The sequence below is a fragment of the Prionailurus viverrinus genome, chromosome A1 (assembly GCF_022837055.1).
Source record: "Prionailurus viverrinus isolate Anna chromosome A1, UM_Priviv_1.0, whole genome shotgun sequence".
Taxonomy (NCBI): Eukaryota; Metazoa; Chordata; class Mammalia; order Carnivora; family Felidae; genus Prionailurus; species Prionailurus viverrinus.
Window position 1 is genome coordinate 50,150,205 of NC_062561.1, and position 12,178 is coordinate 50,162,382.

The 12,178-nt window shown below is 43.8% G+C and overlaps 1 protein-coding gene across 2 annotated transcripts in view; it reads right to left on the reverse strand.

Moving 5' to 3' along the window:
* The window catches only part of TBC1D4 (TBC1 domain family member 4), a 188,764-nt gene extending 181,239 nt beyond the window's left edge, over positions 1-7,525 (reverse strand). Inside the window, exon 1 of one of the 2 annotated variants that reach the window (XM_047864398.1) lies at positions 6,500-7,525. In XM_047864398.1, coding sequence (XP_047720354.1) covers positions 6,500-6,997 — 498 coding nt within the window. In that variant the 5' untranslated portion in view covers positions 6,998-7,525. The remainder of the gene's footprint in view (positions 1-6,499) is intronic. The other variant, XM_047864407.1, reaches the window with a different exon arrangement.
* Positions 7,526-12,178: the final 4,653 nt, after the last annotated feature.

Below are 12,178 nucleotides of genomic sequence, written 5' to 3' on the forward strand. Positions count from 1 at the left end.
CATTAGCTTTTAAGGAAATGCATTGAAAAGCTACTCAGATAGACATGGAATGATATATGTAGTATCACATTATAACCTTAAAGTAACAAGCCAATGACATCCTTAGTTGATGCCCCCTAATGAGTTAATGTTGTATAGACCATATTTCCAGCAAAATCTTTTTCTTGCTCAATAATTCTTAATATACTATTAAATTAAATTACAATCGATCTGTCCCTCATCTTACAAGGGGGCTACGTCTAAGTAAGTGCATGTTGACTTGGTTCAGACATGTCAACATGGCCCAAATGAGATGGGACTCTAAAACAATCACCCTGATGATTTTAACAAAGTCCCTGGGATTGAAAACCAAAACCGAGTAAACATTGTTTGCAATAATTATTCAGCGTAGCCATCATCTTATTCACCAAAACGTCAACTCTATTTCTTTTTGCCTGGTTTTCTTAACAGCCAATATATCAAACATGCTGAATGCTGTTACCTCTCTGGATGCAAACAAATAAAACTTTAGTTTTTGCAAAATCTTATCATAATTTAACATTGGGATGTACTCCTAAAAAACTGTCTATTCCAGGAGCACCTGGGTGGCTCAGTTGGTTAAGTGTCTGACTTCAGCTCAGGTCTTGATCTCGTGATTCATGGATTGGAGCCCCGCATCAGGCTCTGTGCTGACAGCTCAGAGTCGCGAGCCTGCTTCGGATTCTGTGTCTCATTCTCTCTCTGCCCCTCCCCCACTTGTGCTCTGCCTCTCTCTCTCAAAAAATAAATAAATATAAAAAAACTTTTTTAATTGTTTATTCCATCTGCAGAACTTAAAACTTTGGCTTGAAAGGTAAAGTTTTCATTCAACATATGGATAGTCTGAGGATACCTGGCAGAATAATGTTTATCTTGGGCAGATATGCAAAGCTTTAAGCTAGACATTGAAGAGTTCCTTAAAAATCTTCTATAGTCAGATTTTATCCCTCCTCACACTCATCTTGAACTTTCAAGTCTGAGTACAACTGCAAAAATAACCAAGGAAACAGAAGTGGTCATATAACCCAACAAATGGATAAAATCTTTGAGGGCAGTGGATCCTCGAACTGTGGTCCCCAGGCCAGTAGACTGAGCATCACGTGGGAACTCGTTAGCATCAGAAAGTGAGTGCAGGGGTGCCTAGGTGGCTCAGTTGGTTAAGCATGTGACTTCGCCTCAGGTCATGATCTCACAGTCCATGAGTTCGAGCCCTGCTCTGTGAGTTCGAGTTCGGGCTCCGTGCTGACAGCTCAGAGCCTGGAGCCTGCTTCAGATTCTGTGTCTCCCTCTCTGACCCTCCCCCGTTCATGCTCTGTTCTCTCTGCCTCAAAAATAAATAAACATTAAAAAAAATTTAAATTGGAAAAAAAAAGAAAGAAAGTGAATGTAGTGCTTTAACAAGCCTTCCAGGTAATTCTGATGCATACTCACGTTTGGGAACCAGAGCTCCGGCTTATGATAAACAAGTTCTGATACTGAACGGTCTCAATATTCATTATAACTAACACTCCCTCACAACTGGGAGGTTCTGGGCACACATTTTTACCTTTCGCCCAGATATCAAAGTCAAGACTCTACCATGGAGCCAGGGCAAATTAACCTCCAACTCAGATCAGGAGGAGGAGAAGGCACACACACACACACAAAAAAAAAAACTATAGCAAACACGAAAGGAGAGAGAGCTACCTGTCTAGAATGGCACAGTCTACTCAGGAGGCAAGGAGAAAAATATGAAAACTTCCAGATTTCTATTCCTCCAGTTTCCTGACTAGTATATTCCCATCCCTCAACTATGAGTAAGAATTTCTGAGAAATGACCTTTTGAAAAATACCAACAAAAGTAAATTGAAAATCGGTTACCTGAATAAAGCTCAGAAAATGCTAAGTGTTTAAGAACAACAACAACAAAAGTATAAATTTAAAGGACTTAGAGCTGGAAAAAACTGGTGGCAAGTTCTTTCTTTTTTTTAATGTTTATTTATTCTTGAGAGAGAGAGACAGAGACAGAGCACAAGCGGGGAAGAGGCAGAGGGAAAGGGAGACACAGAATCTGAAGCAGGTTCCAGGCTCTGAGCTGTCAGCACAGAGCCTGACGTGGGGCTCAAACTCACAGACTGTGAGATCATGACCTGAGCTCAAGTCAGAGGCTTAACCGACTGAGCCACCCAGGCACCTTGCTGGCAAGTTCATTTTTAAGAATTTTAAGAACACAATTTATAAAATCTCTTTGAAATTACATTCTTTCAAGCTTCGATAAATATGTACATTAAAAAATCAACAAAAATTAAAGTAATAAGGTTTTTGTTTTTAAATGGTTGCTCAGTCTATACTTAGGGAATATAATTTTCATGCAGAGTCTCACGCTAATGATAATTCACCTCTTTAATCTCTGACAATATTTATATAAACACTAACAACTGTTGATTTTTTATACGGTAAAATAGATATAACATGATACAATTTCTGCTTTTTAATTGGAAAGTTAAGATAATGCTATATAGTCTCTTTCTGAAAGTAGATCAAGATAAAAATTTGAAGAATATTAGGGACCTACCCTAGGTCTTAGAGAATCACATATTCTTAGTTCTTCAACCAGTTTTAAGTCTATAGCTCAATTTATTCCAATGGGAGTTTTAAACTAACATATAGTTAAGTACTTTTACTAGTTGAAATATCGAAATTTGGCCAAAATACGGCTGACATTCCTCCTGTGCAAGACCACACAGGCTTGAATAAATGGGAACCAATCTGCACAGGCATATATTTGATCTAGAACTGGTTCATTTGCTCCTGACCTCCTCCTCTCTCTGCACCTGGGAGAAACAGTTCACTAGGCCATTCTGGCTGAGTGCTCCTTCAGACCCCACATCCTTAAATTGACTCCGACCCACCAAGAAGGTGTGGAGACAGAGGGCACATCACTATGGCAACTCCCCACAACAGACCCAAGCTGCTGGCATAGGACTCCCATCACAGAAGTCACATGTTGATCCATCCCCCAAAAGATATGTGAGCAGATACTCGGCAAAACCTTATCATTTTATATACAGAAACCACAATCTTCCATCTCAGTGGCTGGGCTTGAACACAAACCGCCATTTAGCTGTGGTCACCGTATATCCTGGTCTTCCCTACACGGTCCAGGTTTATACTTGTTATGTTTGTGTAATTATTAGTGGTACCTCCTTTCTCAATAAAAAACACTCTAGATTAAACAATGAATTTTATGGCCTCCTCCAGACAGGCCTATTTCAGGAAAGGGACAGGCATGAGAGACAAATGAGAGGCAAGTTTATTCATGGATGTTTGCAGGCCTACCGCTCTAGGCTACTTTCCATACTTTGTTTCAGTGACTGGACACTCTTTTAACAATGATCTTAAAGCCCAACTAAATAATTCTCCACTACAAATGTAGAACTCAGAGGGGTGCATGGGTGGCTCAGTCGGTTAAGCATCCGACTTCAGCTCAGGTCATGATCTCCCCATCTGTGAGTTCGAGCCCCACATTAGGCTCTGTGCTAACAGCTCAGAGCCTGGAGCCTGCTTCAGATTCTGTGTCTCCCTTGCTCTCTTCCCCTCCCCCACTCATTCTCTGTCTCTCTGTATCTCTCAAAAATGAATAAACATAAAAAAATTATTACAAATGTAGAACTCAGATGCAAAACAAACAGTAGGTCTCTTTCCTTCTGATCTCAAAGGTGTCCAGAACCATCCAAAGCCTACTCTATGTGAGGCATACCACTAGATGATAATAATGTGAGGAATCCATCCCTTTAACCAGTTCAGCTGTAGAATCATCACTTCCGAGAATTTTACCTCTAAATTCTTCCCCCCAAATGGCCCTAACTCTCCCTACTATGAGAGCCATACCAAATGGATTCAGATGCTCACACGGAAATGTGGCAAAAAGCGCACAGTGTCTGATGACTGCACTTGTCCATTCAACAAATGTTTATGAAAAAGATAGAAAGTGGCAGCCCTTAAATCTCTGAGGCCAAACCTCAGATGTGTTTTGTTTGGTCCAGACAGAAATCTTAAATGTTTAAAATAGTCGCTAATCCTTTAAAACATAAAGTCATATATAAAAATCCAGACTTCCACTCTTAGGAAATCAGAAGCTCTGACAACACCAGGCCTGCATCTTTTTAATAGAGTTTGCAACTGGTGCTGTGTAAGTAAGTCCTTAAGAAATGATGGCCACTGTCTAGGCCTCCACAGTCCTCACTCAACCATTCCCAGGCATTTGAGTTCGCAACCACTTACATACGGCTGGAGATAATCCTTAAGGGAACAACATCTGGCCTTTCAAATTAAGGATCCTCTGCCAGGATTCTCTATGTTCAGAGTAAACTGGAATCCATATCTTTAGATCAAAGACTTAACTGGGAAATGGCAATAAACAGGAAAAGTTGGTTTTTTTTCTTTTATCAAGAGGACATATGGTTTCCACTGCTCCTACAGGATCAAAAGGGAGAAATGAGCCTAAGCATGTTATTATTTGTAAAATAATAGCACATTCAGCCTCAAACACCTAAATACATAATTAAGGTAAATAAAAGGGCATGTTTTTAATTGATCCCCTAACAATGAATCTGGGAGGGACTCAAAAGCCACAGTGAAGAATTCAAATTGCCATGACCCAACCCCCCCAACATAAATAAATTTCTACTATCAGTGAAATTAGCAATGATGTATCATGTATCACATCTGAACAAAATGACTTCAACATAAAGTACCAAAAATCATAAAACATTCCTCAAAGTCCTGGAAAATGCAACTTCTTCCTCCTTACTGACAGAACCAAAAAAATCTTAATAAAAATGGTGAGAACTTTCAGACACAAAGAACTGCTGCACTCCCATTTTGACAGGGGTGGAAGCTAAAAATAATCTTGGAACACATAAGCACAAAGTGATGTTCACTTTAATCATGGTTGGGATGTTTAGATTATCTGTAAAAAGGTATCTCAACATACATCTAACAGTGTCATATATGTTAAAACTGCTCACTTCATAATGGGAGCTCTGGATGTGGATATTAATCTAGTTTATAAAATAACTGATTAAATCTAAGACAATAAACTTTCATTTTCTTCAATTCAGCTACAGGCCTTTGGTGAAAAATTACTGGTCTTTCAATTACAGTCACTAAAATAATGAACTAAGGGGAGTCCAACTCTGGATTTCGATTCAGGTCATGACCTCCGGGGTTTGTGAGATCCAGCCCTGCATGGAGCCCTGCATCAGGCTCCACAATGACAGTGTAGAGTTGGCTTGGGATTTTCTCTCCTCTCTCTGCCTCTCCCCTACCATGCTCCCGCCCACTTTCTCTCTCTCAAATAAATAAACGTGGAAAAAAATGAATTAAGGGCGGAAAAAGCCTTATTTATAGGATGTTTTTCTCCTTTGTTGTTAATTTCCCAGCTACCAAAGGAACTGCCACGTGTTGCAACTGAGACTATATTTAGATCTAGATAACATGACTTTTCTAAAGAATCTAAAGTACTTTGCAAACATCAAATAACTATTTTTAGAATAGCACTTTGGGGTTTATCATATAGTAAAAACGCTTTACACTTACTTTAAAACCAGTTTTCAAAGACATAATCACTGTCATAAGGTTTTGTTTAGATTCGTGTCACCATTCAATAGAAAAGCGCGCCTGTTTTTAAGGAAGTAAAAAATGCACTGTTTGGTAACAGGCACCTCGATTTAGTAGACTTTGGGGAAATCTTAGAAAACAGATTTTGACCTCTTTTACGACACTGCTGTTTAAATCACCCAAGTTGATACTGATTCTGTCTCCAATAAGTGCATAAAAAAATTGCAAAAGGAAAAAGTTTTCTTTCCACTCAACGAATCTAAACGCAGATTCCTATTCTGCTCGCTGATAATCTGACAAGAGTCCGCTAACTTCTCCCTAAATCCCGCTCCGAAATAGCCTCCCAGCTCCCAGACCAGCAGGTGCTGTGGTAACTAGGACTCCATGGTCCAAGTGGGTTAAGGTGCAGAACTCGACCAAGACCGAGAGCGAGTGCAGGGCCTTTGGGAACCCGACACTCTTCCTTGTTTTACACACACACACACACACACACACACACACACACACACACACACGGCCGGGTTTGCCAACTCCAGTCACACTCCAGACACCACTCTCCTCCTCAGACGCGCGCAGCTCGCTGCGTCCTCCTGTGGCGCGCACTCTCCACCATCCCAGGGACCACTCTCCGCCTCCTCCCCTCTCCCCTGCTCCTGCAAGGGTTTCATTCCCGCCGTCCAGCCGGCCCGCTTGGCCCGCACCCAAGCTCCCGACTCCTGGTCCTTGGGGCAGGAGGAGTGGACGCTGGAGCGTGCCACGTGGAAGGCGCGCGCCAGGAACCCTGACCACAGGTCCTTCCCGAGGGGTCCCAAAGCCTCCAGCCCTGCTCCTCCCCCCGGGTGTGCCAGACCCGCCCCCGCGCCTCCAGACGCCGTCTTGCCTGGTTGGGGTCTGTAGCACGGAAAACGTGGCAGGCCATCTGCGACTCGGGGTCGTCTGGCTGCGCCTTGATCAGGTAGGCAAAGTAGGTGAGATCGTGGCTGTTGTGAATGAAGCGCGAGACGTGCTGTGCCTTGTGCTCGAAGATGAACACGGCCGGGTTGGGCTGCGCGGCCGCGGGGCCGACGCCCCCCGCGGCCCCGGCGCCGGGTGCGGGGACACAGCGCAGGAAGGGCGCGCTGAGCACCAGAAGCACCTCGCGGGCGGCCGGCGCCCCGCAGCCGCCCGCGTCGGGCTTCTGGCTGCGCCGCCGGATCTCGGCCATGAGCCAGGGCAGCATGGGCAGCGTGGTCCTGTGGTCCAGGCACGACCCCCCCACGTACCACAGACGGAACCGCTTGTCGCCCGGCTTCCCGGGGCCCGGCTGCGCAGGGGCGCCCGGCTCAGGCTCCAGGGGGTGCGGGAACGGCTCATCCTGAACGCAGCTGGGGGGCTCCATAACTCGCGCCTCTGGAAGGCACCGAGGCGGCCGGGTAGGCGCGCCGCGCCCCCAACTCTCGCGCCGAAGGCGCCGCCGAAACTGTGCCAACTGCCGCACCGGCGCCCGCGCCCGCTTTTGGCACGGCGAGACACCGAACTCCGCGCTTCAGCGGCCCTGCCCCATGCGGCACTTCCCCGGGCGAGGCTCGGAGACTCGGGCGGCGGGCACGGCGGGAGCGCCCCGCGGCCGGACTGGCAGGAGAGGGCGGGTTAAATCGTTATCCTCCTTCCTCGGGCTAGCGCCGAGGGGCCGAACTTCCCCCTTCCTCCGCCGAGGGCCCCGCGCCGCCGCCGGCCGCCGCCTGCTCCAGCGCTGCAGAGCCGCTGCGGCCGCCGCGCTCGCCTCGGGCAGGCGGAGGGAGGCTGGCTGGGCGGGGAATGGGCTCTGGGCGGGCGGGGTGACTTGGGGCGGAGCTGACTCCTACCAGGGTGACCGGCTGTCACCTGGAAGGTCGGGGCCGCCGGGCTTCGGCGCGATCAGCCGTGCCTCAGGAAGGGCGTGCGAGAACTGTTCACTGGAAAATAACCAGACCCAAACGTGGCCACGCTGGGCCGCTCCCCCAGCCGTCGCCGCGGCCCAGCTCGCTGCTCCTCCTCCCGGCTGCTCCCGTCCCTCCCTTGCTCCTTCCTTCCTTCCAGGCTGCTACTTTAACCGAGCTGCTACCCCGCCTCCCGTCCAGCGGGCGGAGAGAGCCTGGCCCCTAAAAGCTTTTCGGTGAAGTCACCTCTCCGCCTCTTCCTCCGGCCCCTGTGCCAGCCCGCTCTTCCAATCCGCCCCTGGGGCAGCGACCCCGCTGCAGGCCCGGCCACTGCCGGGATCGACTCGCCCTCTCCTTGGTCCCCGACGTCTCGGTCCTCCCGCGCGTCTCTGCTGCCCCCTGGAGAGGGGGCCCCCTCTCAAGAGGGCGTTGGGATTTCTGTTTTTTTGAACAGCATTTATTTGCGTGGCTTCAATTCCTTCTGAAGCCTGCGTAATAAGTTCTGAATCTTATTCCAAACAATATCCAAAAGAATCCTATTGTATTCATTCTACATACCCAGCTCAGAGGTGTAGAGATTTCTCACTCTTTTATGTGCAGTAATCTGTAGTTCCACGGAACTCGAAAGACATTTAAGGGATAATTTGATCATTCTAACTTTAAACCAGAAAGAAAAGTATTATTTTTTTCATTTGAGCAAATTAGATTCTCGTTCTTTTTACTCTTACTGAATTGTAATGAATTCGATAAGAGGTAAACAAAATAAAAGGGAAAGACTGAAAGTTCCCACCTCTCTCCAAAGTACTTACAGGAAGAATGAAAATCCAAACCCAAAGGTTTCTCAGTGTTTTCAGTTTAATGATATTCTCACTTTCTGTAAAGCCTTGGAACTATTTTTTCTCCTATTTATGTAAAATGGCTATGGTCAATTGTCACTTTTCCTGTGTTCAATTTCTGGGTACATCCTGGTGATTTTATTGGAAATAAACATCCGAATTCCAAGATGGAGACCTTATTAATTGTTTAGGTTTAGTCATTTGATTTAACCACTCTACCACTTTGTGCAAAATAGACCCATGTCCTCAAGAAGCAGTGAAAAGTTCTTGGAATGTAGATTGAAACCTTCTAGAACCTTACCAGTAACTCTCTTATTCAGATCCCATTTTCCTAGGCTACATATGTGGGATCCATAAAAGAGAGGGAAAAAAGAACAAAGATCTGGGGAGAGCATCGTTCCACCAAGTCAAACAGCTTGGGAGCTGGGATTGAGTTCGAAGTCCCAGCAGACCATTTCCTACTGGTCAAAGAAAGTGAAGCAATAAACTTGCACTCATTGATAGAAAAACAGAAGAATTGTCTTTAATCATTGCCTCCTGCTCTGAAAGCCTTTAGCCTTTTCTTTGTAACTTTTTTGTCATGCTTGTCTTAGTATGCATTGAGTATTATTACTGCTTACCAATATCTGATCCTCTCTGCATGCCGATACAAGAGAAGGCAGCTCTTCTCTGCCCCTTAAAGTTGGGCACGGTCTTAAGACTTGTTTTGGCAGTGATGACTTGGGCTGCATCTTAAGCAGAAGGATTTAATTGCCAGTAGTCTCCACTCCAGCCCCCTTTCAGCTCCAGGGATCATCATGGAAACATGTGCATATGGAGGCTGCTTGTAATCAATGCAGCCCAGAATGCTGAGCCAGCACAAAGAGGAGAGCTGTCCTGCAAGAAATATCTCCTGAATAGTCTTATAGGCATCACCACCTATGACATCCACCTTCCATCCAACCCAACATCTACTTTTTCCCCTACTCACACATCCAGACACCAGACATCACCTCCATCCCCAACCACATACCAGGCTCACTCTCCATGGGGCTTCACAGGTGCCTTCCTCTCCCTATTGCTCTTCCTGTCGCTCCACAGCTTGAACTTCCCTCATCCTTCGCTACTTGAGTGTCCATTCATTAAGGCGCAACTCAAAAGTCACTCTTCTGTGAAGATGTTTCTCACCAATCCAGAGTTAGCAGGCCTCTCTTTGCTCTCTTTTAATGCATTCCTCTATTATAGCTCTTAACGCATTCTTTGTAATTCTCAAGTGATTTGTCTGTGTCCCCCACCACAAAGAGGGCATCTTGAGAGGGATTACTTTTTTGGCCCATATTTTCCTCCAGCAAGGTAGCTGACATGTAATAGGTTCTTAATAAATGTTGAATGAATGAACAAATGAATAGCAAATTAGAATTTAAGAACCCGAAGATTCAAATGAGAGTTTTAATATCATAGAGGTGATGTACCAAGTGATTTAGTTAGCTAATTTCATAAACATACTAAATGTATCTACCAGCTAATTATCAAGTACTAGAAAATAATAGGATGCCTCCCAACAGTTGTAATGGAGCTCCGAATGGAGTGGCAAATAGAGCGCAAGCATTCGTGACTGAATAAAATTCTGAGATAATAACAGGGTTTTCCCTCTATTGTTCCTTTGTTCCCTGTGACCTTCCCTCAGCCTGGGCAGCCAGGGCACTGCATCTCCTCTGCTCCAGTGGAAGGATGACACAGCAGAATACAGATAACAAAAGAGTCCATTCTTAGCCTTCAGGTTTCAAAAACTAAAGATTGGCAAAGGCAAAAGATTTAGAGTATGGGCTCAGACACTGGGTGTTGTATGGAAACCAATTTGTCAATAAATTTCATATAAAATAAATAAATAAATAAATAAATAAATAAATAATAAAAAATAAAAAAAATTGAATTTAAATTAAAAAAAAAAAAGAGTATGGGCTCAGAGTCAGTTTCCCTTGCTCTAGATACTTAGAAAAGTTTCCCCAAACTTGGAAGATGGAGATGAAGAAGGAATAAATAAGAGGTAACTACTAGGAAACCAAAATACAATGTATGACTTTCAAACCAGTAGAATATTTATCCATTTGGTGGAAAAGGGAAGAGAAAAAAAAGAAAAAAAAACAACAATGAAACAAAAATAAAGTGTGATAAGTAGAAAACTGAAAACAGTATGGCTGCAGTAACTCCAAATAGCAACTATAATGTGAATTAGTTCACCTAACCCACAAAAAGGTAACAACGTAAAGTTATCCAGGAATCTGTTGTTTACAGAATCAGTTTTACTTATTTTTGTTTGTTTATTTATATATTTTGAGAGAGAGAGCGAGGGGAGAGGTGAGAAAGGGAGAGAGAATCCCAAGCAGGCTCCATACTGTCAGCCTAGAGCCCTACCTGGGCTCAAATTCAGGAACCATGAGATCATGACCTGAGCTGAAATCAAGAGTTGGAGGCTTAACTGACTGAGCCACCCAGGCACCCCTACAAAATCACTTTTATCTGTTTTAAAGGATATTTTTTATTTTATTTGTTTATTTACTTATAAACGTTCTTTGAATTTTTTTTTTAATTTACATCCAAATTAGGTAGCATATAGTGCAACAGTGATTTCAGGAGTAGATTCCTTAGTCCCCTTACCCATTTAGCCCATCCCCCCTCCCACCACCTCCATAACCCTCAGTTTGTTCTCCATATTTATGAGTCTCTTCTGTTTTGTCCTCCTCCCTGTTTTTATACTATTTTTGTTTCCCTTCCCTTATGTTCATCTGTTTTGTCTCTTAAAGTCCTCATATGAGTGAAGTCATATGATTTCTCTCTTTCTCTGACTGACTAATTTCACTTAGCATAATACCCTCCAGTTCCATCCATGTAGTTGCAAATGGCAAGATTTCATTCTTTTTGATTGCCGAGTAATACTCAATTGTATATATATACCACATCTTCTTTATCCATTCATCCATCGATGGACATTTGGGCTCTTTCCATACTTTGGCTGTTGTTGATAGTGCTGCCATAAACATGGGGGTGCATGTGTCCCTTCGAAACACCACACCTGTATCCCGTGGATAAATGCCTAGTAGTGCAATTGCTGGGTCATAGGGTAGTTCTATTTTTAGTTTTTTGAGGAACCTCCATACTGTTTTCCAGAGTGGCCGCACCAGCTTGCATTCCCACAAAATCACTCTTAAAACGCAATCATACAGAGGGGCACCTGGGGGACTCAGTTGGTTAGGCATGGGATTCTTGATTATGGCTCAGGTTGTGATCTGAAGGATCAAGCCCCTCTACGGGGCTCTGTGCTGACTGCTGGGAGTCTGCTTGGTTTTCTCTCCCCTTTTCTTTCTCTCTCTCAAAATAAATAATAAATAAACATTAAAAATAATTAACAATCATATAGAAACAGTGCAATAAACAAATAGAAGAAAGTATATCAGGCATAGATAAGTGAAAATAAAGCCAGGGTAGTGGTTTCAATATCAAATTAAATAGAAAGTAAACTAATGAAGGGGGTCACAAAGAAAATTTTGCCAGTGAAAGTACTAAGAAGATACTATTTTTTAACACATAGACACTAAGGAAATTGATTCCAAATACATAAAACAAATAAAAGACTGACAGGAAACATAAATACATCAACACTTTTAGTTGATGACTTTAACAAATCATTCTCAGATACAGTAAAATTAAATAAACTAAGAATAATCAAATTTATAAGTTTGATGAGAGTACCTGTGAAGTTTTTATAGAGTACCTGTGAAAGAAACAAAAATTGGCAGTGCACCGTGTCACACAAGAAACCCATAAATTCCAAAGAATTGCAATCAT